At 33.7% G+C, this 27,942-nt stretch overlaps 1 protein-coding gene and 1 long non-coding RNA gene across 2 annotated transcripts; one reads left to right on the forward strand and one right to left on the reverse strand.

Annotated features, from left to right (window-relative positions):
* Nucleotides 1–545: 545 nt before the first annotated feature.
* LOC133033600 (uncharacterized) lies at nucleotides 546–1,383 on the forward strand. Its single transcript, XR_009685745.1, has 2 exons — nucleotides 546–865; nucleotides 1,013–1,383. It is a non-coding gene; the product is annotated as an uncharacterized LOC133033600 (long non-coding RNA).
* A 1,809-nt stretch (nucleotides 1,384–3,192) lies between these two features.
* LOC115705493 (glyceraldehyde-3-phosphate dehydrogenase GAPCP1, chloroplastic) lies at nucleotides 3,193–8,115 on the reverse strand. Its single transcript, XM_030632832.2, has 14 exons — nucleotides 7,704–8,115; nucleotides 6,970–7,064; nucleotides 6,813–6,880; nucleotides 6,684–6,722; nucleotides 6,479–6,579; nucleotides 5,493–5,605; nucleotides 5,293–5,392; nucleotides 5,029–5,175; nucleotides 4,661–4,721; nucleotides 4,473–4,570; nucleotides 4,234–4,376; nucleotides 4,041–4,124; nucleotides 3,687–3,776; nucleotides 3,193–3,574 (listed from the first exon to the last, which is right to left on the reverse strand). Exons 1-14 carry the CDS (start codon nucleotides 7,803–7,805, stop codon nucleotides 3,520–3,522), a joined length of 1,296 nt encoding a protein of 431 aa, XP_030488692.2. The 5' UTR covers nucleotides 7,806–8,115; the 3' UTR covers nucleotides 3,193–3,519.
* Nucleotides 8,116–27,942: the final 19,827 nt, after the last annotated feature.

Here is a 27,942-nt window from a genome sequence, read left to right on the forward strand (position 1 = left end):
AATTGGCACACATTGGCTGAAAGGTCCCAAATGGAGGTTAAAGGGGAGATAGCAGAAGTATCTTTTTTGGACTGGCAGCACTTTGGCTCACAACGGATCACAAATGGCTTTTTTGGACTGGTGGCAATTTGGGCTCACAACGGATCACAAGTGGCTCTGATACTATGTTAGAGTTTTGGATAAGATGAATGAGGTTCCATCTCAAAACCAATTGACAATGGGAAGAGTAGCCCATTCATCTTATATATCACAATTTATTTCCACACATTAGTAATGTAAGATTAACTCTAATAGTTATCTTTTTGATATTAAAGTTTTATTGTCTAGCTTTCTTTCTAAAACATCTCTTTCATATCAATCACTTTAATGTTGAGACTTATAGATTAACTAACTATACCTCTAGAATAGATAATGAACTTTCTTAAATAGAAGAAATTTCCCACTTGTATAACTTTTTTTACCAATGTAATTTTAAATACAAACTAAAGTATGATAGTTTCTCTAAAAAAAAACGTATGATAGTCACGTTTTACATAGAGGGAGATATAGATATAGATGTGAAAATATAATATTATCGATCATTAATGCTAAAGTTGAATGTTACAAAATATCTCAAGTATTGACACTTGTCATAAACTTCTACATGACTTATGGTTCACCATGTTCACATTCATAATATGCATTAAACAAGATATAACGTACGCTTGATACCTATTTACTAGTTAGTATAAAACCCATCTATATATTTATATATATACAGAAGAAGGAAGATAAGAACCTTCAAACTTGACTAAAATAATTAACTAATAAGGCATGGAGAGGAAGGTCTTGACAGTGTTGTTGCTCATTGTTGTTCTTATTTCCCGTAAGTTTATATATATAAATACAAATCTTGCTTTGTTCAAGTAATTGGTATATAAATATGTTAGTAATAATCAGGAACGGAGGGACTTTAGCCTATGTGTAGGCTACTAATAATATTGTTTGTATAATAATTTAATTATTGTAACAGATGAAATATCACTGAGTGGAACTGAAGCAAAAACATGTGAAGTGGAAAGTGAAAAATACTCAGGACTTTGCCTATATCGCGACAATTGTGTGGAAATATGCCAAAGTGAGGGCTTTCCATACGGCAAATGCTCCAAGATACGACGTCGTTGCATGTGCCTTAAGCCTTGTGTTTGATATATATGATTATAACAGTACTTACCTACTCTACTCATAAATAATAAGTAAAATAAGATATTAATGTAAGATTAATTTTAGTGCTGCAAAACTAAACCTTTGATCTATACATGGCTATATGGGTATTATTATGTACTGTGTAGTAGAAAATAGAAATCAATGAATGAATAAAAATAAAGTAATAATTTTTTTTTATCTTAAATAATATTCCTATATTATTGCTGATTTAGCAAAAAATATTGTTAATTGTATTAGGAGTTTATTTATATCATATTTCTTTTTTATGTTAATTTATTTTTAGGACTCGTAATTTTTTTTTTATCTTTACTAGTTAATTTTTCAAAAATATTGGTGCCGTTTGGTAACACTTTTGTTTTTTAATCTTTTAATCACAAAATGAAAGTAAAATTTTTGTTTTTAAAAAATTTGTTTTTAAAAAACAAAAATGCGTTCTGTAACCACTTTTGTTTTTCAATTTTAAAAACAAAAAACAAAAGTGTGTTCTATAAAGTTTATTTTTATTTTTATTTTTTGATTTTATTTAAGTCGGGTCTAGGTCCGGGGTTTGATTCGGGTTCAAGTCAAAAGTCGGGTTTAGCGCCAGGGCCGTAGGGAGGGGATTTGGGTCCGGGTCTGGTCCTAATCTAAAAGATTGATTAAGAAAAAAAACTGTTTAAAAAAATATTGAAAGTGATTCTTTTTGTTTTTAAAATTTTGATTTCTAATTATAAAATTGAAAAGTAAAAACAGTTTTATAGAACATGTTTTTGAAAAATATTTTCACTTTTCTACTTTTAAAAACAGAAAACTGATTAAAAAAATGTTACCAAACGCCACCATTATTACTGCAAAAAAAAAAAGTTAAATAATAACAAGAAAAAACAGTATGATATCAACCTCACTACAAAAATAAAGTAGATATCAACAAAGTGATTAACCCGAAATCAACTACGGTCAAAAACATCAAAAAAATTTATTATATATTTTGAAATATATAAATAAAATAAACTAACAATAGTCAATTGATCAAATTATAAAAAATAAAATTTTATATAAACATATTCACTAGTCACCATCATGTTAGGAATTTTTATTTTTTTAATAAATATATTTGTTATTATTATATGAAAATAAGGAGATAGATCATGGAATAAACGTTTTTAAAACTTCTACAAGTGTCCATAGGATTTGTCTGTGTTTACAAATTGATATATTTTTTTATTTTTTATTTTGGTCTGGTTGGTATCTCTTGTGCAATAGCACTGTTGCTAATTATCACTATTCATTCATTATCATTATTACATTTTTCTATTCCCAAATTGATGTTCATTTCTCCTATAATAAATAAATAAATAAAATTAATATTCGTTAATTTATTCAGTAGCATAATTATCATTGTTTTATTTTTTAGAAAATTTGGCTTCATTATGAGAATCTTAAAAGGAAAAAAGAGATGAATAAATTCAGCTAGAACAATAGTTTAGTATAAATGGGGTAGCCACCACCAACTTCCTCTAAAGCTATTGTCACCAACCAATGCAGAAAATATCATTGTTCATTTGACCATATCCTCCCTTATTATATATGTTTTTTCTTGAAAGAGCCTTATTATATATGTTTAATATATATTTTCAGACATTAATGTGCATTGAAATTGACTAAAGTTAATATGAAGATTAAACAAGCAATTACCCGAATAACTATTTTGAAGAGAAAAATGCTAAAAGACACTAAGTAATTCCTCACTTTTTTATGTGTCAAAATCACTATGTGTCCAACTAAGTATCTGATCTCATATAATTAAATGTAATTACTTTTATAAAGCATTGCTAACCAATTACGATACATGTCTTAAAAGTGCTAAGCACTACTTTGAAGATGGTGAGGGGTGGTAGACAATTAATTTGATGCCATTTGCATTTATAATGTGGTTAAAAATTATTTATTATGCCTATAACTTGAGCTGTACCCATATTCAGATGTATTTGGTAGTTGATACTAGCATTGATCAACATAGGAAATGAAACCATTTTTATCAAGAGATGAAAGATTCATGTCAAAAGTTACTAGAAAGAAAAGCCATACAAGAGAAGCAGAAGAAACCCTTCTCAATATGTATATTAATGGCATCAACTCCAATGAGACAATGATTATCAAAGCCCATACATCTCAGAATTTTCATTATTTTCAAACTGAACCATGCGAAATCTTTAAATCGCACCAAATGAGATGAGGAAAAACCCGAAACCCTATCAAAATGTATTAACTACTCTCCAACCAAACTCATAGCAAGAGCTCTAAAAAAAATTGTTGTTGCAGCAGCAACAATACTTAGTAGGTAGCCGCTACCAACGCCATGTGCTCAATAAGGTCCAAAACACGGTTGCTGTTAGGGAAAAAGGAAAAACATGATTTGTCACCCTCTACAGAACTCGCAGATTTGAGAAAACTACATAGCACAAGGAAATTGGAACTTGGTAGTGTGAAAAGATCTTTACCTGTATCCCCATTCGTTATCGTACCATGACACAAGCTTCATGAAGGATGTGCTAAGCCCTATTCCAGCCTTGGCATCGAAAATACTTGACCTGCAGTGAAGACATGTCCAAGTAAGATGAATATTCATAAAAGACACTTTCAGCTTCTGTTGAGATGAATTGACAAGGGCTAACGATGCAATAGGGTGAGAGTTTATAGGTAAAGACCCACAAATTCAACGGTGAAGAAAACAAATATTTTGTATTTGAAACAAATGACAGCATAACTACGGTTATTTTTCCCAATCTAATTTCTTTAGTTAAATGGTATTTCCAGGGCACTACACTGCCAATATGCTGGTAGAGAAATTATACCTTGTGTCACCAACGAAATCATTGGAGACAACATCTTCATCTGTGTACCCAAGAATGCCTTTAAGTGGTCCTTCTGATGCATACCTATATAGGCAATCACAGAACAAAGAATTAAAAACATGAAAATTACACAGACGAGCACGAGAGGAATAGTACAATGGTTAGATACTTCACAAAGAATGCAAGAACATACTTAATGGCTGCCTTGACATCTTCATAAGAAGCACTCTTCTCAAGTCGACAAGTTAAGTCTACCACTGAGACATTAGGAGTTGGAACACGGAAGGCCATTCCAGTAAGCTTTCCATTCAGTTCTGGGAGAACCTTACCAACAGCCTACAGTTCCAAAAGCATAATAATAACAATAATCAAACACGATAATAAAACCAGCATTGTTTTTAGAATTTCCTATGAATTAGTTACTGTTACTACCTTTGCTGCACCAGTAGAACTAGGAATAATATTTTGTCCAGCTCCACGGCCTCCTCTCCAATCCTTCATTGATGGGCCATCAACGGTCTTCTGTGTTGCTGAATATTGGAAACAATAATTAAGTAACTAGCTTGTACACCACTTTCTCCTATTTTATCAAAAATAAAAAGAAACAGTGAAAAACAAACCTGTAGTTGCATGAACCGTTGTCATTAAACCTTCAAGAATACCAAATTCCTCATGAACCACCTAGGTAAAGCATTAAGAGAATTGCTCAGAGAATAACCAAAAACATTTTAGCTAACACCAAAAGCACAAGGGTATTTAACCAGATGCATTCATAAATTCAAAATACAGTTTGAAAAATTTCATTAATCATATTTCAAAAATGACAACTCATCTGTTACTTTTTAAAAGAAATTTCTAACACTGTTCATCTTACTGTTTTTAAAAGGGCTGTCACTCTCTTTTGCTTTTTCGTTTGGACTCTCTTCTTTTATTTATTTATTTCTTTTTTTTCTAAAAAAATGAAAAAAAAGACAAGTAGCCACCAAACCTTAGCTAGAGGAGCAAGACAGTTAGTAGTACAGCTTGCATTGGAAACAATGTCCATGTTTGGCTTGTATGTCTGCTCATTTACTCCAACCACGAACATAGGTGCATCAGCTGATGGAGCTGATATAACTACTTTCTTGGCTCCACCCTACAAAGACAGAAAAGCTCAATGTTACAACGAATTTCATGCAAATGAATATGGATTTGTATGTGCAACGCATCTGAATGACTGAGACAGAGAACAAAATAAATTAATAAAACAAACCTTTTTATGTGCTGAAGCCTTGTCAATTGTTGTGAAAACACCGGAAGATTCAACGACATACTCAGCTCCATAATCACCCCAAGGAATCTCAGCAGGGTCCCTGATTAAAGGTTTAGATTGTACTTGTCAGCTCAAAGTACAATAAGTTTAGAAAAAAGGAACACATGCACACTTTCATGCTAAGATCTGATGAAAATTACCTTTTGCTCAGAACCTTTATCTGCTTCCCATTGATTTCTAAGGTTGAATCATCTACAACCCTAATGCTTCCTTTGAATAATCCATGAGTAGAATCATATTTGAACATGTAGGCCTGCATAGAGAAAAGAGATATCATAATCAGTTTCGCATAATGGGATGACCATAGAAGACAATTAAGAGTAATTGTTAGTCTGTTACTAAGTTGTAAAACTAATGCGAACGACAGCAATTTAATAAAAAAAATCTGAAAATGCTCATTTCATTCAGACACATTGATTGCATGAATATAAATAAAGGTCCTTCAAGCTAGTATCATAAGCCTATAAATGACCATAGTTCATCACTACAGCTCACACTCAGCCCTCAAGAGTATATAATCCAAAAAATGTGAGAATAAGTGGCAAGTTAACAAACTGCCATACATTCAACTTTAACATATATAATAATAATAATAAAAAAAAAAAGCTAACACAAAATACAACAAAATCCAAACTGCTAGCATTAGCACTGAATTCCTTTGAGGTGTTTGCAAATTTAATAGCTACTTATATAAAATGCAATATAAATGTTCTACTATATTCTTTATACCATGGTTTCCCTATCTTATTTATGTAGTGTATAATCCTTATACCCAATTTAGACCATAAAAAATCACAAGATTCAACAAAAACATACTAGCAAAACAAGAAGAAATCAAGCATGGCACAAAAATAAGACATATATCAAGTCATTCTACAATATGAAGCGAACAGCTAACAGGAATTTTCAGCAGACATGTCAACCAAATTATAAGCTCAATGCAGTCTTACAGACATAAGAAACCTATTTGCATCATCTGAGCAGCATTATTTAAGCAGAGAAATGTCAGTAAAATACTATGCTTGATTTTTGCATCATTTAATTAACATATAGATGATAATGATGAGCATAGCAATAACATCAGTAGCTGAAATCCGTCAAGCTGCAGCTAGGTTGACATCCTTACCATGTATTTAGCATCAATGAAAGGATCATTCACTGCCACTACGTCAATATCATCCCTGAATGTTGCTACTCGTAAAACCAATCTTCCAATCCGACCAAAACCTATATGAGTCAAGCAATGAAAAAGTACGAAATTAATCCCTTGGCTTACTGCTTACATTCATGATTAAGTTGTCAATTCAAAGTAGGAACTATGATGAACTTACCATTGATCCCAACCTTTGTCTTCCCACTGGTCTTCAATTCTAAACAAAATAAATTATGAGTGAGTGAACATCAAAATATTTTGGAATTTCGAAATTCACACTACAACATATGAAGTGTCCAGTCCTTACTCTGAACAGTTGGTGGTACTTCAGTGGCCGTTGCTTTAATGGGTTGGACACTCTTGACATTGCATACCCTGAACAATGTGTCATCTTCTTGGGTCAGTAAATTAGAACAGAAAATATGCTTAAACCTATATAAACTTAATATATTACGTTACTCAACTGTAAAACAGATGATCCACTTGGGACAGCAGTGCCAAATAAACTTGATTGAAATCTTGCAGAGTTTGGGTTGCGATTGAAACAAATGCTCGATGCCTGAAAAGAAAAAAAATTAGAAGGAAAATATCACCAATAAATATTTATATTTGTGTGGAGGATAATGAAGTCCGTGTAAAGCCAAAACAGAAAAAAGTTCAAAAGATTAAATACGAATTTCTAACAAATTAATAAAAAGGTTTTTCTAACACATATCATAATAAGACAAAAACATTTTAACATGAGAGGAATTAGAACAAATGCAAAATTTATGTATGGAAAAAATAAATTGATTGAAATTTACATGAGCAAATTAACTAAACATTTTGAGCTTAACAGTACAGATATGTGTTACTTTCATTTATCCTCGTTTTTTTTGTTCAAAAATCAAACATCAAACGGTGTGTATAATATAATAACAATAATCGAAAAACTAAGAAAGCTCACATCGCAAAATAGAAGAACAAAATTCAAAACAATATATAACCGATAGGAGTTTCTTTGAGAAAAATAAAAGAAAATCGCACACAGCACGAATATACACACATATAAATATATAAATTAACACGTTAAGCTCGACTAGACGAAATAACAATAAACGGTCGATCAAATGAGCAACGAGACAGTTGATTGCTAACATTGATCAAACAGTTTAAGCAATAGATTATCAAGATGAGAGAAAGAGAAAGGGAAAAATACCTTAGAAGGATTGGAAGAAGCAAGAGGCGCAAAGATTTCAGGTCTAGAAGCTTCAATCAGAACAGCTCCGGTGGTAGATCTGAGCAGAGAAGAGAACGCCATTGTTGACTGTGTGTACGGAGCTTTCTCTTTTCTCTTCTTCTTCTTCTTTCTCAACAACCCTAAAAAAAACTTCCTGCCTTTATGTGCCTCTTCGAAACCGGCACAAGTCAGAAATGCAAATTTTCTTTTTCTTTTTTTTATTATTTTATTTTTTAATAATAATTAATTAATTAATTAATTATTATTTTAAAGGATGGAGTAATTAAAAAATTATTAATATAATAATATCGAGTAGTGTATAGAGGGGAGCGGAGTTTCTTATGGAGTTCTGTAATGACACTCTCTGTTATGCGATTGTTTGTAGCTATGAAACTCGGGCTGTTCTCAGGTCTGTAGAGGGTGTAAATCTGCTGCATTAGAGCTTACACTAAGCTTAAAATATAAGCCGTTGATGCTTTGCATCGTTAATTTTAACGGTTATAAAAGGAGGAGCATAGAAATTTATTATAGGGTAGAAGCAGGGGATAGTAGAAAGAGTTTGGTCAGATATACGTAGGTAGGTTTTGTCGTGAGGTGGTTGGGGGTGAGATATGAAAGTGATTTGTTTAGACTGAGTGAGCCACCTCGAAGGCCACGTTGGACAGTCTGGGCCTATTTTTGGGCTCTTCTTGTTTTCAACTTTGATGATCGGTCCTACTTTTTATTTTTGGGGAATAGAATTTATTTTTTATTAAGAGAGAAAAAAACCAATACCAAGTCACAAAGGCTCAAATAATGTTCGGTAAACTCGGTCATCACACTCTAAACTTATTCAAGGATAAAGCAAGTTAAATAAGATTATGAGCTATAAAATTTACAATAAAATTAGGGATATTGGCGGTTAAACCACCTGAACTTTACAGTTTGTAACACTTAACCACAAAAACTGAATTTTTGGCGGCTAAACTACCTAAACTCTGGTTCCGTTTTGCTCTGCACACTTCCGTCCAAAAATCACAGTTAAGTGCCACGGTGGACTGTCCACGTGTACACACTTGTACACGTGGCAAATTTTCAGTGGTCCACGTAATATGAGTTTTTAAAAAATAATTATAAATATTTAAAAATATATAAAAATTAAAAAAAAATTATTTTTTATTACTTTTTTTTCTGCTTTTTTTTTTCTTCATTTTTTTCTTCTTTTTTTTAATTTTTTTTAATTTTGATTTACTCTTTTCTTCCTCCTCTAGAGAACCCACACCCACCACTCCTTCTTCCTTTCTTCATCTCCTTCGTCTTCTTGCAAAATCAATGTTGGCTCTTTCTATGAAAAACACCAGAAACACCAGAAAGAACGCAACTGAAACTCCATTTATTTAATACTCCTTTCCTCCATTCTCCATCACTTTCCTTAAAAAATGGGCTCTGACAACCTCTTGTTCGAATCTCACTAATTCACTCTTCGCTCATATATTCCTCCCAAAGACCTCATCTGGGTTTTCAAACTCCTTCCTTAAACCCTTTCAAAAATGATCACTCTTTTAGACCTTTACCATGTCTTGAAAGCTGTGGCGCCTTTATATGTGGCCATGATCTTGGCCTACGGCTCTGTAAAATGGTGGAAAATCTTCAGCCCTGACCAGTGCTCTGGAATCAATCGTTTGGTGGCACTTTTCGCTGTCCCACTCCTTTCTTTTCACTTCATCTCAATTAATAATCCGTACGCCATGAACTTCAGATTCATAGCTGCAGATACGCTCCAAAAAGTGATCGTCTTGGGGGTCCTTTTAGTTTGGTCCAGAGCCAGTGCTAGAGGGTCCTTGGAATGGTCCATAACACTCTTCTCACTCTCCACAAGCTTTTTAACCCAGCTCATCGAAGATCAGTCTCGACTGGACACCCATTGATTATGCAAGAAGACGAAGGAGATGAAGAAAGGAAGAAGAAGGAGTGGGTGTGGGTTCAGAGGAGGAAGAAAAGAATGAATCAAAATAAAAAAATAAAAAAAAAAAATGAAAGAAGAAAAAAATGAAAAAAAAGTAGAAAAAAGAAAAAGAAAAAAAATTAATAAAAAATGTTTTATTTTTTTTTCTGATTTTTTTTTATTTTTTGTAAATATTTATAATTATTTTTTAAAATTAATATTACGTGGACCACTAAAAATTTGCCACGTGTACAATTGTGTACACGTGGACAGTCCACTGTGGCACTTAACTGTGATTTTTGGACGGAAGTGTGCAGAGCAAAACGGAACTACAGTTTAGGTAGTTTAGCCGCCAAAAATTCAATTTTTGTGGTTAAGTGTTACAAACCATAAAGTTCATGTGGTTTAGCCGCCAATATCCCATAAAATTACAATAAAAGAACTTAAAAAGATTAATGCGATCACATATATATAACATAATTGAACTAAATTGAGTCAAGAGCAAATTTTTCTTCTGTAGGATGTTAGTAACACGTTGACAATTCATTTCATCCTTCACGTTATGAAAACCCAAGCCTAGAGAAAAGCAACAAGCCCTGTAGAATTGCCATAGCTTCAACTACTGGAGGAGAAAGAAAGCCCAACGTTGGAGTCTCAACGGAAGTCACACAAATCCCCTGTTGGTCTCGTACTATGACACTGTACCCTAGGCGACACCGACAGTGAACTCCCTAAACGCTTGCATCCACGTTCAGTTTAAAATAACCCCCATCAGGTGACACCCACGATAAAACTACCAGAACCGAGAAACCAGTGGCCCACCTCAACACTCATTGTTGACCTTGAAAAGTGGTCAACCGACAACGGGCTCGTATTAATCTAATGTTTCTTACGTGTTACACAATTAGAACACAATGATTTTTATAGAGGTTTGGCCCCTCAGTTAGCGGGTAATGACCTACTCCCCTTTCAGTTGTATTAATACTTACTCAGATCACTATAGGTGGAATCTGATATAACTCTCTTAAGGTTACAATGTATAAATCAGTAGGTAGGTCTCTAATGAGGGAGAGATAAAGTCTTGGAGGCGTGTGAGAGGGAGAGAGGTAGAGAGCCCTTTGGGCGTGTAGTAGAGAGAGAGAGAGAGAGAGAGAGAGAGAGAGAGAGAGGAGAGAATTAGAGTTTCAGACTTGGAGCTTTATGACATAAATGAAACTTATGTGGAATACAACCTTGTCAATAGCAAGACAAAGTCTCCTTATAAGGTATGGTAAAACCGTCAAGCAGCAAGTGAAAGGAGTGAAGCAAGTCGTCAAGTAGTTGTACCAACATGTCTGGCCAGCCAAGGGGAGTTTATAGGCTAGCAAGGAAGAGCTTGTATGGCCGGCCAGGATCTAGGCACAAGCTGGCTGCCCAAAAGGTAACTTTCAGACCCAGGGAGCTTCCGTTCGACTAAGAGAACCTGACCTTTGCAAGGAAAATGTGTACAAAGCTGACTTCTACTCACCAAAAGTTGGCCTCCATATCTAAAGGCTAGCCTCCTCTTGGTAAAGCTGACAGAAACATGACCTACCAGACCCTGGCAAGAACATAATCTGCTAGACCCTAACAAGAACAGGACCTGCCAGATCCTAGTTAGAGCATGGCCGGCCAGACCTCATCCTGTAGGTGTATGGTCAGCCAGCTTCTCCCTAGCAGGACATTGATGCGCAACCTTCATCCTTGGACAGCAAGCCAAGCTACGATTTTGGCCTTGACAGTCCACTAAGATGCTACAAAAATATCTACTTTCAAGGGGTAATTTGGCCATTTGTATTTATTAATTTAACACATGAATATCTATTATTTTATCTGCTAATTAGGGTTTATGCTCTCCTATATAAAGAGCCTTAACTCAACCCTAAAAGCCTAAGTCAGTCTAACTCTAATTTAGGCCATAAAGCTCTAAGTCTGGAACCCTAATCTTCCTCTCTCTCTCTCTCTCTCTCTCTCTCTCTCTCTCTCTCTCTCTCTCTCTCTCTCTCTCTCTCTCTCTCTCTCTCTCTCTCTCTCTCTCTCTCTCTCTCTCTCTCTCTCTTCTACATGCCCAAAGGGCTTTCTCTCCCTCTCTCTCTCAAGCCTCCAAGTCTCTATCTCTCTCTCATTAAAGACCTGCCTACTGATTCATACATTGTAACCTTAAGAGAGCTATATAAGATCCTACCTATAGTGATATGAATATATTATCTCTAGGTACTAGTACAACTAAAAGGAGAGTTGGTCATTACCCGCTAACTAAGGGGGATGATGTTAGCCCAAGATATGTTTCCAAGAGGGGGGGTGAATTGGAAATTTAAACTAATTTCGGAAAATTAAAACTTTTAACACAAAATTATGCAATTAGTCAATTAATCAAGTAAAAGCAAGTAGTATGGCAAGCAATATATTAAGACAAATAATTAAACTTGTAAAGTAAAGAGTTTAAGGATTAGAAAATGCAAACTCTCGATTTTTACAAGGTTCGGTAGAACTATGCCACCTACGTCCTTGGTCTTCAAAGCTATGGACCTAGCTTTGAGTTCCAATATCGAGCCAAGTTAACGGGCTTGACTAACCCTTACAACCGGGAAATTTTCACCAAGGTATTTCCAAACCTCTTACAATAGTTTCGCACCCCCGAGGACTATTAACCTCTTTCTCGGATTGTTAAAGTGCCAATCTCACTATTTCCGGGTTGTTTACAAAACCGGTGCCAACCTCACCTCAATCACAATATGGAAATGTGTTTGATATACAAGCTAAAATCACTCTAGAAATATGATGATACAATGGAAACCTAGAGTGAAAAGCAAGCACACTTAAGATGAATAAAATCAAATTTTGGCTCAAAGTGTGTGAAAAGTGTTGGTTTGGATTTCAAACTTAGAAGCTCCTTAATCTCACTTAGATAGGTTAGATATATGTAATAAATGCTCAACCAACTTATTTTTTGAAAGAAAAATCGAGTTTATATAGTGTTTGATAAAAAACTAGCCGTTTATAGCCGTTAGCACGTTTCCCGAGGTGGGGTCAGCCATGAACCGGAAGTCCGGATGGGAACCGGAATTCCGGATTGATTGCAACCGGAATTCGGTTGCCATCCGAATTCGATGACCGACTCAAAGGGCAAAAGTGCCATTTTTCGGGACTTAAACGCGCATAACTTCTTACTCGATTATCCGATTTCAGAAATTCTAACTTTGTTCTCTTAGTTAAACAAAATGTAATTTAGAAATTCAATCAAAAAATTTTTTGAACTATCGTGTGAGAAAACTTGTTGCACAAGTTAGTGAATGGGCCAAAATTCAAATTTATAAAAACTTAGTGTGTTATGCAAATCACTTTAACAAGACTAAAGTAGATTTATACCATTTAATTTTGAGTAGTCTTGATGTAGAAGAGCCTCCTAGCTTGATTTGCATGTTTTTGATCCCAAGTTGATTTTTCCCGAGAGTTGACCTTGACTTTGACTTTGACTTTGACTTTCGGGTTGACTTTTTGACTTTGGGATTTTGAAGACCTCTTTTGAATAGGGTCTTGAGTTGTTGATCCCTTGATGAATCTTTTGCTCTTGACATGCTTGTTGAGTCCATTTAGTGTTGCTTTTAAAAGTTTGGTAAAAATACCAAAATATTTATTTTCTCTTTTAAATTTGCTACAAAATCAATAAATCATTAGTAACAAATAATAATCAAATATTTGCTAATCATCAAAACAAGGAGATCGAAAAGTTTGAGTTAACAATCTCCCCCTTTTTGATGATATCAAATATTTGATTATTTTGAAAGGGAAAGAAAAAATTTAAGCAAAGTAAGTTGGATTAGCTCCCCCTTAATGTGTGCAAGAAAAAAAATTTACCTTTTAATTTTACCTTGCATGAATTTGTAAACTCCCCCTCAATTTTTACTTATGATAAAAGGATTAGATACCAAAAAAAAATTTGAGGTGATGCCAAAAATTAATCAATAGTTGTTCTCCCCCTTTTGATTCATCAAAAAGGGTGGCAAGGAATTCACAAAAAATAAAAGAAAAGAGAAAAAAAATAAAAACAAAGCAACAAGCCAATGCATTAAAAAAAACATAACATCCAAAATAACATTCAACACACCAAACAAACAACAAAAAAAAAAAAAATACCAACTAACACAAAGTCAAAAGGCATGAAGCCTTTGCACACAACCAAAAAAAATAAAAGGAAACTAAATAAGCCAAAAAAAAATAATGCAAGAACTAGTTTGGTGGGGGGCCAAAGCGATCCATGTATGCCCTCCATTGTGCCATCTCCTCTTGCACATTAGCAAACCCATGCACCATGTCACTCCTCATGGTGTTGATGTCATTGTTGAGGTTGGAGAGTTGTGAGTTGAGATCATTTCGCAAGGTTTGAAATTGGTTGTCAACCGAAGTGTGAAGACGAGTGAAAGCTTCCTCAAGGTTGAATTGGGGAAAAGTAGGCATGGGAGGAGCTTGAGGAGGCATGTCTTCTTCTTCTTCTTCTTCTTCTTCTTCACTTTCACTTGCGGGCAAATTAATTTCTTCATCATCACTCTCCAAATCAATTTGCATTCTTTGCCCTCTTTTGGGTGTGAAAACCCATTCATTGTTAAGGAATTTGTAACCCATAGCCTTGAAAGTTTTGGATCCTAGAATGTCACTAGAGGTAGGATCATTTTTCTTTTCATGTAGGGTAGGAATTCCTAAGAGAGGAAAAAGGTAGCTAAGAAGAAAACCAAAGGGAAGTGCCTTAATCATATTAGGCTTGTCCACATCAAGTATGAATTTTAAAATAAGATAGCCTAGGTTGATGGGTGTGGTTTTGGCTATAATGAGATGCATGAGTAATTGATCAATGGAATTGATCTCATCTTGGTGGCCACTTCTAGGAGCAAGATTTGCAACAATAAATTTGTGGAGGATTTTAGCCTCTAAAGTGAGTTGGTGTCTTTTTGGTCTCATAATAAAAGGGCCATCACCACAAATATTCCTAGAACACTCATCAAAGTTAAAAATGGCATCATTTTTGAGAGAAAGTTTGGGTTCAACTAATATGCCACCATTTGGTGCTCCTAACATGTCATTAAGAGATGCTACATTGAGTTCAAAAGCTACTCCTCTAAGGGTTCCTCTAACACCTAAAGGTTCTAATGTAGGTTTAATACAAGCATAAAAGCCTTGAACTAGCCTAGGATACAATGGAGTATTAATTTGAATAAAAGATGTCCATCCTAGGGTATCAAAATGATGACTAAAATCAACACAATCAAGGCTAGGGAGATCACAAATTTTACCTTTGAGAATTTTCCTAGAGGAGAAATCATTGACAAACTTGTTGTGATCTTCATCATTGAAGAAGAGAGTGGGCTCTTGCCTTGCTTTTGCCCTTATTTCCCTTTGTTGAATTGCACTAGCCATTCTCTTGGGAGCTCTTGATGAGGAAGCCATTGAAGAACACACTTCTCCTTTTTTTTTTTAATTATTGGAAGATGAGAGTGAGGCTTTGAAAGAGAGAATTTTAGAGAGAAGGAGATGATGGCTGCTGTATTAGGGTTGAAAAAACTGAATGGGGGAAGAAAAATTCGGTGGAAGGGTTTAAAAAGGGAAAAAATCGCATTGAAAAGACAAAACTGCCCCCTTTGCTGATCCTGTGCCATCCGGAATTCCGGATGGTACAACCGGAATTCCGGTTGGTACAGGACCAGCAAAAAAAAATTTCTAAAAGTGGGCTAAAAAATCCAATTTTGACCCAAATGACCCCAAACCAATTCTAATACCTTTAATATGATAAAACAAAATTACTCAAACAAGAAAATCTGAAAAATAATGAAAAATGACGATTTACGGTAAGTTTTTCGAAAATTGCCAAGAAAACTAGAACCGTACCAAAAATGAGTTTTATGCAACGAAATTGAAAAATTCTTTTTCCAGCAGTTTTATAAAATAAAATGTGAGGTGTACAAACTTACGGAATCGAAAAATGTTGAAAAATGAGAGAGTTTGGCGAAAAACACTCTTTTAGGCCTAAAAATCTAAAAATTCAACAAGTGAGGTACCAAAAATTTGTTTCATGCAAATTTCAATCAAGACAAACCTATAGGCATACTAAATACACTCTATTTCACATATTCAAGCATATAGACACACAAGAAAATCAAATATGCAAAAATTCACATGTTCACTTGTTTAAAAAACAAGTCCAAAGTTCACCAAAAATCTACATTTTGACCTATAATTTTAAGTTTTTCAACAAGGATAGTTCATATAGGTCAAGTATCAATAAATTTTCACATCTATGCATATAAATCTCATTAATATCATATTTGGAACAATTATGCATAAATAAGTAAGTAAAGAGATATGAATTTTTTTTTTTTTTTTTTTTTTTTTGTGAATTCCTTGCCACCCTTTTTGATGAATCAAAAGGGGGAGAACAACTATTGATTAATTTTTTTTTTTTTATAGCTAGCAAACCTTATATTTCATCTAAGTTGGTCATTCCTAGCTCTCTTCTAATGAAACTAAATCTCTCATCACTAAGAGGCTTGGTGAATATATCCGCTAATTGGAATTCGGTGCTTACAAAGTCTAGCATAATATCACCTCTTTGGATATGATCTCTAAGGAAGTGGTGCCTTATGTCAATATGCTTGGCTCTAGAATGCAATATTGGATTCTTAGAGAGGTTAATGGCACTAGTGTTATCACACTTTATGGGTGTACATTCAAAATCAATATCAAAATCCTTAAGAGTTTGTTTCATCCAAAGTATTTGTGCACAACAACTACCCGCAGCTATATATTCGGCTTCGGTTGTGGATAGAGCTACCGAGTTTTGTTTCTTGCTAAACCATGACACTAAGGAATTTCCTAAAAAGTGACAAGTTCCACTAGTACTTTTTCTATCCGTCTTACAACCGGCAAAGTCGGCATCCGAGTAGCTAACTATTTCAAAGTTTGAGTTCTTGGGGTACCAAAGTCCTAGATTCATTGTGCCTATCAAGTATCTAAATATTCTTTTAACGGCACTTAAGTGGGATTCTTTAGGACAAGATTGGTACCTAGTACAAAGACCAACACTAAACAAAATATCCGGTCTACTAGCGGTTAAATATAATAAAGAGCCAATCATACCTCGATACTTGGTGATGTCCACATTCTTACCGCTTTCATCTTTGTCCATCTTTATGGATGTGCTCATGGGTGTATTCATGGACTTTGCATTTGCCAAGTCAAACTTTTGAAGAAGATCCTTGATGTACTTAGTTTGACCTATGAATATGCCATCCTTTTGTTGCTTGATTTGAAGTCCAAGAAAGAAATTGAGTTCTCCCATCATGCTCATCTCAAACTCACTATGCATACACTTAAAAAATTCTTCACAAAGAGCATCATTAGTAGCACCAAAAATAATATCATCAACATAAATTTGTACTATAATAATGTCTTTGGATTTTCTTTTTATAAAAAGTGTATTATCCGCTTTACCCATTGAAAAACCATTTGAAATAAGAAAGGTGCTTAACCTTTCATACCAAGCTCTAGGAGCTTGTTTTAAACCATATAAAGCCTTTTTCAATTTGTAAACATGGTTAGGGTATTTATGATTTTGAAAACCGGGTGGTTGAGAGACATAAACCTCTTCTATAATGTACCCATTTAAGAATGCACTTTTTACATCCATTTGATACAAGATAAAATTCTTGTGGCATGCAAAAGCTAACAACATTCTAATGGACTCAAGTCTTGCTACCGGGGCAAAGGTTTCCTCATAATCAATTCCTTCTTCTTGATTGTAACCTTGGGCCACTAATCTAGCCTTGTTACGCACAATGACCCCATGCTCATCTACCTTATTTCTATAGACCCATTTTGTTCCAATCACCGATTGATGTGACGGTCTTGGAACTAACTCCCAAACATTATTTCTTATAAATTGATTTATTTCTTCTTGCATAGCTAGAAGCCAAAATTCATCAACTTCGGCCTCTTTAAAATTCTTTGGTTCAATTTGAGAAATAAAAGCAATGAAATTACACAAGTTTCTAAGGGAGTTTCTAGTAGTGACACCTTGAGAAGGATCACCTAGAATTTGGTCTATAGGATGAGCACTTTTGAATTTCCACTCATGTGGAAGGTTAGAGTTCATACCTTGGCTTTCATTTTCCTTTTCCACGGGTGGTTCCTCTTTGGGAGTTTGTGAAGGAGCATTGGAAGTCTCTCCTATTTCGAGATTTTGAACTTCATCTCCCAAACCTACAACATCATCATCTAAACTTTTGCTCGTAGGCGGGTTAGTCTCATCAAAAGCAACATGAATAGATTCTTCAACAACATTAGTTCTTTTGTTATAAATTCTATAAGCTTTACTATGTGTTGAATACCCTATAAAAATTCCAACATCGGATTTAGCATCAAATTTTCCAAGGTTGTCCTTGGTGTTTAAAATGTAACATTTGCATCCAAAAACTTTAAAATAGCCAATGTTGGGTTTTCTTCCTTTCCAAAGCTCATAAGGGGTTTTATTCATGTTGGGCCTAATGAAAACACGATTCAAAATATAACAAGAAGTATTGACGGCCTCGGCCCAAAAATATTTTGGTAATGAAATTTCATTTAGCATTGACCTAGCCATTTCTTGAATTGTTCTATTCTTCCTTTCGACAACTCCATTTTGTTGTGGAGTTCTTGGTGCCGAAAAGTTATGGTTAAAACCATGATCTTCACAAAACAATTCTAAGGCATCATTGTCAAACTCACCACCATGGTCACTCCTAACGGAGGTAATAGAATATCCTTTTTCATTTTGCACATTTTTACAAAATTTGACAAAGTTTTCCAAAACATCACTTTTAAGAGTCAAGAAAATAACCCAAGTAAATCTTGAAAAATCATCAACAATTACAAATGCATAGTATTTACCACCAAGACTAGCAATTCTAGAAGGACCAAATAAATCAATATGAAGCAATTGCAAAGGTCTAGTAGTTGAAATTTCTTTCTTGGAATGAAAAGATGTTTTAATTTGTTTTCCAAATTGGCATGCATCACAAAGTTTATCTTTAACAAACGGAATAGATGGCAAACCAATAACAAGATCTTTTCTAACCAATTTTGAAATAGAATCCATACTAGCATGTCCTAATCTTCTATGCCACAACCAAGAATTATCATTCATAACGGTTAAACATTTATTTTTACTATCAAAAGAATCAACATCAATAACATACACATTATCCTTCCTTACTCCAAGGAAAATAACTTCATTGGTTGAAACATTTTCAATGGAGCATTTTGAGGATTCAAACACAACACGAAAACCTATATCACATAATTGACTAATACTAAGCAAGTTATGTTTAAGATTATCAACAAGAAGCACATTTTTAATACATGGAGAGTATATGTTACCGATATCACCAATGCCCAAGATTTTTCCTTTTGAATTGTCTCCAAAAGTGACAAAGCCACTTTCCTTGCTTTTAAAGCTTGAAAATCTTGATGGATCACCGGTCATATGCTTCGAACATCCACTATCCAAGAACCATAAGCTTTGGCTCTTTCTTGTTGATTCCTACAAAAACAAATTCATTTGTTGGCTTTTGGTACCCATATAACTTTGGGTCCATTCATGTTAGTTCTAGAACCCTTTGGTACCCATTTAGTCTTGCCTAGATATGCAAATTTCTTTACATGACAATAGGAAATAGTATGACCATCTCGGTTACAATATGTGCATGTAAAGTGAGGTAGACTAGATGATTTCACAAAATGTTTCTCAAAAATTTTTGTTTCTTACTAGGATCATAGCCAATACCATTTTTTGAAAAACCACATGATTGGTTTCCCACCATGAGATCATAGCCTTCCTTACCTCTAGTGAAGGTATATATGTCATTTTTTAGGCTTCTCACATGGGCTTTCAAATCAATAATTTCTTTCTTATGTGAAGCACATGTAGCACATTGAGATTTAGCTATAAGTTCTTTTTCATTTATTTTCAAAATCTCAATTTCTTTTAAAAGCATGTTGGTCTTCTCTCTAAGGGTTTGGTTTTTAACAAGCAATTTACCAAAATCATCAAATAGTTCCTTAAATGAATTAGACAACTCATCATATGACATATCTAAGTTATCATCATCATTTTCACTATCACAATCATTTTGGTTAGAAATGCTTACCCCATCATCAAGTGCCATCATGCACATGTTTGCCACTTCATTCTTTCCTTCTTCTTCGGAGTCCTCTTCGTCACTATTGAGCCAATCCGCCAACATTGCCCTTCCTTTGTATTTGTTCTTCTTTCTCATTGGACAATCCATCTTCATATGTCCGGGCTTCTTGCACTCAAAGCAAATTGGTGGATCATCTTTGCTTTTCTTTCTTTTGAGTCACTCCCTCTTTGTGGCCTCTTCCCAAAGTTCTTTTTGAATTTCATGAACTTTTTGTATTTCTTAGAGAAGAGTGCCAAGTCCTCCATGTCACTACATAAGCTTTCCTCATCTTCTTCACTAATGGCATGGGAGGAGGAAGACTTGAATGCAATAGTCTTCTTTTTCTTCTCAACTTCCTCTTCTTCTTGAGCACTCATGAAAATTTCATGGTTCATGAGTGAGCCAATTAGTTCTTCCAAGGGAAGTGTTGAGAGATCCTTGGCTTCTTGAATGGCAACCACCTTTCCTTGATAAGCCTTGGTGAGACTTCTCAAAATCTTGGTCACCATATCCTTTTGAGTAAGTACCTTGCCAAGAGAGTTCAAACCATTAGTAATTGTAGTGAAGCGAGTATACATATTAGCAATGGTTTCATCCAATTTCATCTTAAAGTTCTCATATTGAGTGGAATAAATTTGAATTTTAGTTTCCTTCATAGCACTAGTTCCTTGATGAGTAACTTCAAGCATTTTCCACATATCATAAGCGGTAGAGGCTTGTTCAATATTTTTAAAAATATCTCTATCCAAACCACATATAAGAGCATATTTAGCTTTAGCATTTTTAGAAAGCATTTTCTTATCATTTTCATCATATGCTTCATAAGTCTTAATTACTTCAACACCATTTATGACATGTTTAGCAACATAAGGACCACTAGACACAATATGCCACAAATCATAGTCAATAGATTGAAGGTAAGTTTCCATTCTAATTTTCCAATAAGGAAAATCTACTCCATTGAAGTATGGTGCTCTATTTGTGCTAAAACCTTCTAACATGTTATTTTGTGAATTACTTGGAAACGCCATGCTCTAGATTGTGAAATCTAATCAAATAATTTGAGCCCTCGCTCTGATACCAATTGTTAGCCCAAGATATGTTTCCAAGAGGGGGGTGAATTGGAAATTTAAACTAATTTCGGAAAATTAAAACTTTTAACACAAAATTATGCAATTAGTCAATTAATCAAGTAAAAGCAAGTAGTATGGCAAGCAATATATTAAGACAAATAATTAAACTTGTAAAGTAAAGAGTTTAAGGATTAGAAAATGCAAACTCTCGATTTTTACAAGGTTCGGTAGAACTATGCCACCTACGTCCTTGGTCTTCAAAGCTATGGACCTAGCTTTGAGTTCCAATATCGAGCCAAGTTAACGGGCTTGACTAACCCTTACAACCGGAAATTTTCACCAAGGTATTTCCAAACCTCTTACAATAGTTTCGCACCCCCGAGGACTATTAACCTCTTTCTCGGATTTTTACAGTGCCAATCTCACTATTTCCGGGTTGTTTACAAAACCGGTGCCAACCTCACCTCAATCACAATATGGAAATGTGTTTGATATACAAGCTAAAATCACTCTAGAAATATGATGATACAATGGAAACCTAGAGTGAAAAGCAAGCACACTTAAGATGAATAAAATCAAATTTTGGCTCAAAGTGTGTGAAAAGTGTTGGTTTGGATTTCAAACTTAGAAGCTCCTTAATCTCACTTAGATAGGTTAGATATATGTAATAAATGCTCAACCAACTTATTTTTTGAAAGAAAAATCGAGTTTATATAGTGTTTGATAAAAAACTAGCCGTTTATAGCCGTTAGCACGTTTCCCGAGGTGGGGTCAGCCATGAACCGGAAGTCCGGATGGGAACCGGAATTCCGGATTGATTGCAACCGGAATTCCGGTTGCCATCCGGAATTCCGGATGACTGACCAGTGGCAAAAGTGCCATTTTTCGGGACTTAAACGCACATAACTTCTTACTCGATTATCCGATTTCAGAAATTCCAACTTTGTTCTCTTAGTTAAACAAAATGTAATTTAGAAATTCAATCAAAATTTTTTTTGAACTATCGTGTGAGAAAACTTGTTGCACAAGTTAGTGAATGGGCCAAAATTCAAATTTATAAAAACTTAGTGTGCTATGCAAATCACTTTAACAAGACTAAAGTAGATTTATACCATTTAATTTTGAGTAGTCTTGATGTAGAAGAGCCTCCTAGCTTGATTTGCATGTTTTTGATCCCAAGTTGATTTTTCCCGAGAGTTGACCTTGACTTTGACTTTGACTTTGACTTTCGGGTTGACTTTTTGACTTTGGGATTTTGAAGACCTCTTTTGAATAGGGTCTTGAGTTGTTGATCCCTTGATGAATCTTTTGCTCTTGACATGCTTGTTGAGTCCATTTAGTGTTGCTTTTAAAAGTTTGGTAAAAATACCAAAATATTTATTTTCTCTTTTAAATTTGCTACAAAATCAATAAATCATTAGTAACAAATAATAATCAAATATTTGCTAATCATCAAAACAAGGAGATCGAAAAGTTTGAGTTAACAGATGAACCTCTATATAAAACCCTTGTTTTCTTTTACTTTCTAGTTCTAATTGTTCGAAATTATTTTACCAGGATCTTAGATCTACTCACAAGTATGTTGATTAACACCCTAAATATGAACTTTCTAAAACGATGAAATAAACACATATAAAGTTTAGGAAACCTTACATTGGGTGCAGCGGAATATAATGACTCCTTCCGTTCAGATATCTAGCCCTTGATTCCTTTCTGTAGCAGAGCATTATCAATATCTGAACCTGGATCTCTTTCTCTGAATCTTTGATGCTGAAACTCCTTCTTGCTGAAAGTCTTTCTTCACGATTGTCCTCACTATGGTTGAGGTTGTTGGGTTTTATGCCCTAAATAAAACATTATTTCAATGTAATCCAGATTATTCAATATCAATAAAGTAACACAAGTATTTTTCATTCATTTGTGTATGTTTTGGTTCACTTAATCAATTGTTTGTCTATTTGATTTATAAGTTCATCCAAACCCCTTTCACATACTTGATCATGTTTATTGTGTTGTCAACACAGTGGAAAGTAAACATGACTATGTGAATAAAGTATTCCTAGATTTATCAGAACACTGGGTTTTACTGATATGACAATCTACAACAGAGTTTACTTGCATTTGGAGAAATGCTATGTTCTTTCCAGAACATAGGTTAAAGTAAAGCTCAGGTTGGATGCATGGAGTATGCATTGGAATGGACCGATATTGAACTTTGAAATAGATTTATGAAACTTACCGTAAATATCTATTCAATTCAATATTACTAAGTTGATCCTAGATCACATGATCGAAATCCTGATATGGTTAGGCTCAATCTCGAGAGTGTTATTCGTGTTCTTTGATTTGTTAGTTAAGCCTAATTTTTGGTCAGGGCAATACATACATTTTGGAAACACGGTAGTACGATTGCGTGGGAGCGCTAACATAAATATGGAATCTATAGCTTCATCTGGCAAATAGTAAGCAAAGGGTGATTTCCTTCGAGCTTAACCAAACGAGATAAATGATTGAGTACTCATTTCACTTAGTTGAAATATCATTTATACAGGGTTAAGTGTTTTAAGGATAAAATACATTGTAGGGTGTTACGGTAATTTAGTCCTTTTACAGTGTAAATCATCCATATAGAGGATCATTGATTACATTAGGATTATAACAATGGATAACTAATGATGTGTCTATATGGTGGAACATATAGAGTCTTCTGTATACTGAGAGTGCAATTCTGAGTTCTATGTGTGGATTCAACGAAGAATTAATAAGTCAGTGAATTTAAGTAGTAAATTCTAGATCTGCTTATTGGAAGCTCGGATATATAGACCCATGGTCCCCCCACTAGTTGAGATAATATTACTTGTAAGGCTCATTTAATTGATTTTAATTAATCAGTTATAATTCTCAAGATAGACTGTGTCTATTTGAGAATTTATCACTTATTAAGGGCAAAACAGTAAATAGAGATTTTGAAGGGCATATTTATTAATTAGGAAACTTTAATTAGTTTTATTATTAATAAAATAAATGACAATATATTATTTGATAATTATTTTTAATTATTAAATAATTAGATTTGACATTTATGTGGTTGAACAAAGGAATTGGCAGTTTTTGACAAAACAGGAAACTATCAATGTAGGAAAAGGAAAGTTGGAAAAGTGGCAAGCCTTGTTTCCACAATACCTAGGCCGGCCACTTAAGCTTCCTTTTCTCTTTGTTTTTTTTTTTTCAATTTTTAAATGTCAATTAATTCAATCATAGCCCTGGGTGGTCTTCTATAAATAGAAGGCAAAGACTTCAGTTTTCAACAACACATTCACAACATTATTCTGACAGAATTTTCTCTCTGAAAATTCTCTCTGAGCCGCCACCCTCTCTCTCTCTCTCTCTCTCTCTCTCTCTCTCTCTCTCTCTCTCTCTCTCTCTCTCTCTCTCTCTCTCTCTCTCTCTCTCTCTCTCTCTCTATATATATATATATATTCCTTCACTGTTTCGAAATCTATAAGTGTTAGAGTAGTGCTCACACACATCAAGTAATACCTCAATCATAGTGAGGAAGGCTGTGTAGAATTCAGAAACAACAAAGAAGGACTGTCGGACTCAGATCTTGATTATACTCTGCTACAGAAAGGAATCAAGGGTTAGAGATCTGAGTGGGAGGAGACATATATTCCGCTGCACCCAATGTAAGATTTCTGATACTTTTATGTGTTTAATTTTCCATCGTTTTAGAAGTTTATATTTAGGTTTTTAAATCAACATACTTGTGAGTAGATCTAAGTTCCTGGTAAAATAACTTCCAACAACTGGCACCAGAGCCATGGTAATTGATTTGCTTGCAAGAAATTTGGACTTAAAACGATTTGTTTGTGTTTTGGATGGTATCATGTTGCTTTGTGTGTCATATTGATGTTTGATTGTTGTTTGTGAATTCTGGGAAAAATAGTTATTTTTCTGTCTCTGTAATTATTTTTTTGGATAGTTTGGAAAATTCTAAGCAATTTATTTTTTTACAGAACTCGATTTCGATTTAATTTGAATTAGTTATGAATTTTTGAAAATTGGAAAAATCGGGATGATGAGCACCCTCATCACGCGCGCGGAATGGCTGCAACCAGCCTTCCTGCGCCGTGATTCCTCGGCGTGCAACCCCTGAGACGCGCGCGGATGGGCATGCCTGGCATGCCATCCGTACAGTTCATCAATTTTTCAATTTTTTCGATTTTTCATGCTATTTCATGGAATTAAATTCCAATTTTTTGTGTAGTTTTGTATGTTGATTTTTGTTTTTCAAATTTCAAATCTAATTATCAGAAATAAATTAATTTTATTTTTAAAATTAATTTTAGATATTAGTGTAATTTGATTTTGAAAATAGGAAAAATCAAGTTTTGCTTACCTCTTTTCTTATTTCTTTTAAAATTTGATTATTTTTTTTTTAAGGTCAGATATTTTTTTTTTTGTAACTTGACCTTAATTAGAATAAGATCAAAATAATCATGATATTTTAAAAGAGTAAATAAGGTATTTTTGTTAACTTTTAAATTTTTTTATTTTTACTTAAATTAAATTGTAAAACAAGAAAAGGGTATGTATTTACCATTTTCTATTTTATTATTTAATTTATTAAATAACATGAAATTTAAAAGGAAAGTTAGCAATTTATTTTGAAATGACATTTAGGTTACCCAAAACCTAATTTTTCAAAATGGTAGGTTTAATTTTTTAATTTTTTTTTTCTTTTCGAAATATATGTTTAAAAATTAAATAAATCCTACATCCAACTATCCAAATCTAACCTTGTTGCAGGAGTATGTGTTATAGATTGTTTGTAAGTTTTCTAAAACCTATTATTGCTTGATCTAAATTGCCATGGTTAACTTGTTGACAGATCCAATGATCTGATTTTAACCAATGGTTCAATTTATGATAGATCAAGTAAATAATTTATAACAGGTAATTTTTACAAACTTCTTTCATCTGTGTATGACCTAGTAACATGATAGGATCCATCCAAATGTGTGTGCCTGTGTGAGCCTATATGTTTAATTTCTGTTATAGATACATATAGGTTGTTGTTGCTAAATAAAATATCATAACTGATAGATTTTATTTAGGCTCATTTAGTAGTGAGCCTATTCAATTAATAACAGTTGTTCATTTTAAGGTTAAATTCCTCTATTTTGGGCCTTGTGTGAGAGTTGGGAGCCTTAGAAGTGCGTACGACATACTGGACCCAGCCCCCCTCACATGAACAACCCTAATTGTGAAGGCCCATTTGCCTGATTTGGATAACTGTGCTAGGTTAATTATATTAGTTTGACCTAATAAAAATTGATTAGCAACATAATTAATTTCATTCTTCCTTGAAATTAATTTAAGAAAAACATAGTTTGAATAAAATATCATAACTGATAGATTTTATTTAGGCTCATTTAGTAGTGAGTCTATTCAATTAATAACAGTTGTTCATTTTAAGGTTAAATTCCTCTCTTTTGGGCCTTGTGTGAGAGTTGGGAGCCTTAGAAGTGGGTACGACATACTGGACCCAGCCCCCCCTCACATGAAAAACCCCAATTGTGAAGGCCCATTTGCCTGATTTGGATAACTGTGCTAGGTTAATTATATTAGTTTGACCTAATAAAAATTGATTAGCAACATAATTAATTTCATTCTTCCTTGAAATTAATTTAAGAAAAATATAGTTTGAATAATTATATTCTGGAAAACTATATGTATTTTTCTTGTGTTTAATTAAATATGGAATTATAACCATGTAAATTCTTTCTGAATCTTAATTTTATAATTTTATTAAATATTCCTATTTAAGTTGAGATTTAGTTAAATCTATCAAATCAACTTAGATTTGAATATTTTTTGAATTTCCTATTATAAATTAAGTTGAGGAATTTTAGGAATTGGTTATTAAGATTCTTTAGATATTTTTTTTAAGTTGATATTTTATAAATATGGGAACTTAAAATGGAATATCTTCTAAATTAAGTGGTTACTACTTAATTGGTAATATTTAATTAAGTCATTGATTGAAGAATATTTAAGTTGGGTATTTAGATTTTTCTAAACAACTTAAATAAGATATTTTTCATAATTATTCTATTTTTGAAATTTAATTAAAGTTTTTACTTTAATTTGTAATATTTCATTATTGAGATATGGAATATAAATGATTAAACAAAATACATATTTTTTAAAATAATGAGCTTTAATCAAGAGAAATTCGATCTCCATTGTTGGTTTTACGTAGCTATTGTTTTAGTGAGTAATCCTCCCTAATGGAGGAACGTTCATTAGCAAGTTAGCGCCGTTTAATCTCGAAAGATAAGTATTCTTATAAGTTTTTTATATGGTTTATGACCACCCTAATGGTGGCGACTGTATAAGACTTACAAGAGTGCGAAACAATGGTAGAAGCTCATAAGATAGAATTGCCTTGACTCTCGCCTAAACGGGACAACGCTGAATTCCAATCTTGATCGAATAAAAGGTTGCTAGAATGTTTGACATTTTAGATGAATTGACAACTCTATGGATGATGCTTTGACTCTTGCCTAAATGGGACACTGTATCAGTTCGTTAGAAACCTTGGAAAATAAACTATGTTAGATTTAGTATTTTTATAACATATGTGATTATTTGTTTTCTGAACCTGTGTATGAATTTATAGAACAAAAACCTTACTTCTGTTTATTGATATGTTGTAGTGCCAATATGAATAACCCTCATCCCGATCCACTCCTAGTTAGTATCTTTGCAAAAGAACTCAATAGTGTGAAAATGCATCCTGGTAGTTGCATTAACTCGCACCTATTGTTGATGAATCTGAAATTCCAAAAGGCAAATCTACTAGGAATTGATTTATCAAAGGAACAATGGGTAAGACTCATACTTAATAGTCTTCCTCAGGAGTATGATAGTTTTGTTCTATATTACTTATTGAACAATCCTCACTCCTCCGACATGGACAAACTCGAGAC

The sequence above is a fragment of the Cannabis sativa genome, chromosome 1 (assembly GCF_029168945.1).
Source record: "Cannabis sativa cultivar Pink pepper isolate KNU-18-1 chromosome 1, ASM2916894v1, whole genome shotgun sequence".
Lineage (NCBI taxonomy): Eukaryota > Viridiplantae > Streptophyta > Magnoliopsida > Rosales > Cannabaceae > Cannabis > Cannabis sativa.

What these genes read in the sequence shown, in the direction of transcription:
- LOC115705493 (XM_030632832.2), bottom strand. Translation starts at nt 7,805, where the DNA reads ATGGCGTTCTCTTCTCTGCTCAGATCTACCACCGGAGCTGTTCTGATT. An exon ending in GATTTCGTTGGTGACACAAG is followed by an intron (nt 3,777 to 4,040) that starts GTATAATTTCTC and finishes TCTTCACTGCAG; the next exon opens with GTCAAGTATTTTCGATGCCA. An exon ending in GATAACGAATGGGGATACAG is followed by an intron (nt 3,575 to 3,686) that starts GTAAAGATCTTT and finishes TTTCCCTAACAG; the next exon opens with CAACCGTGTTTTGGACCTTA.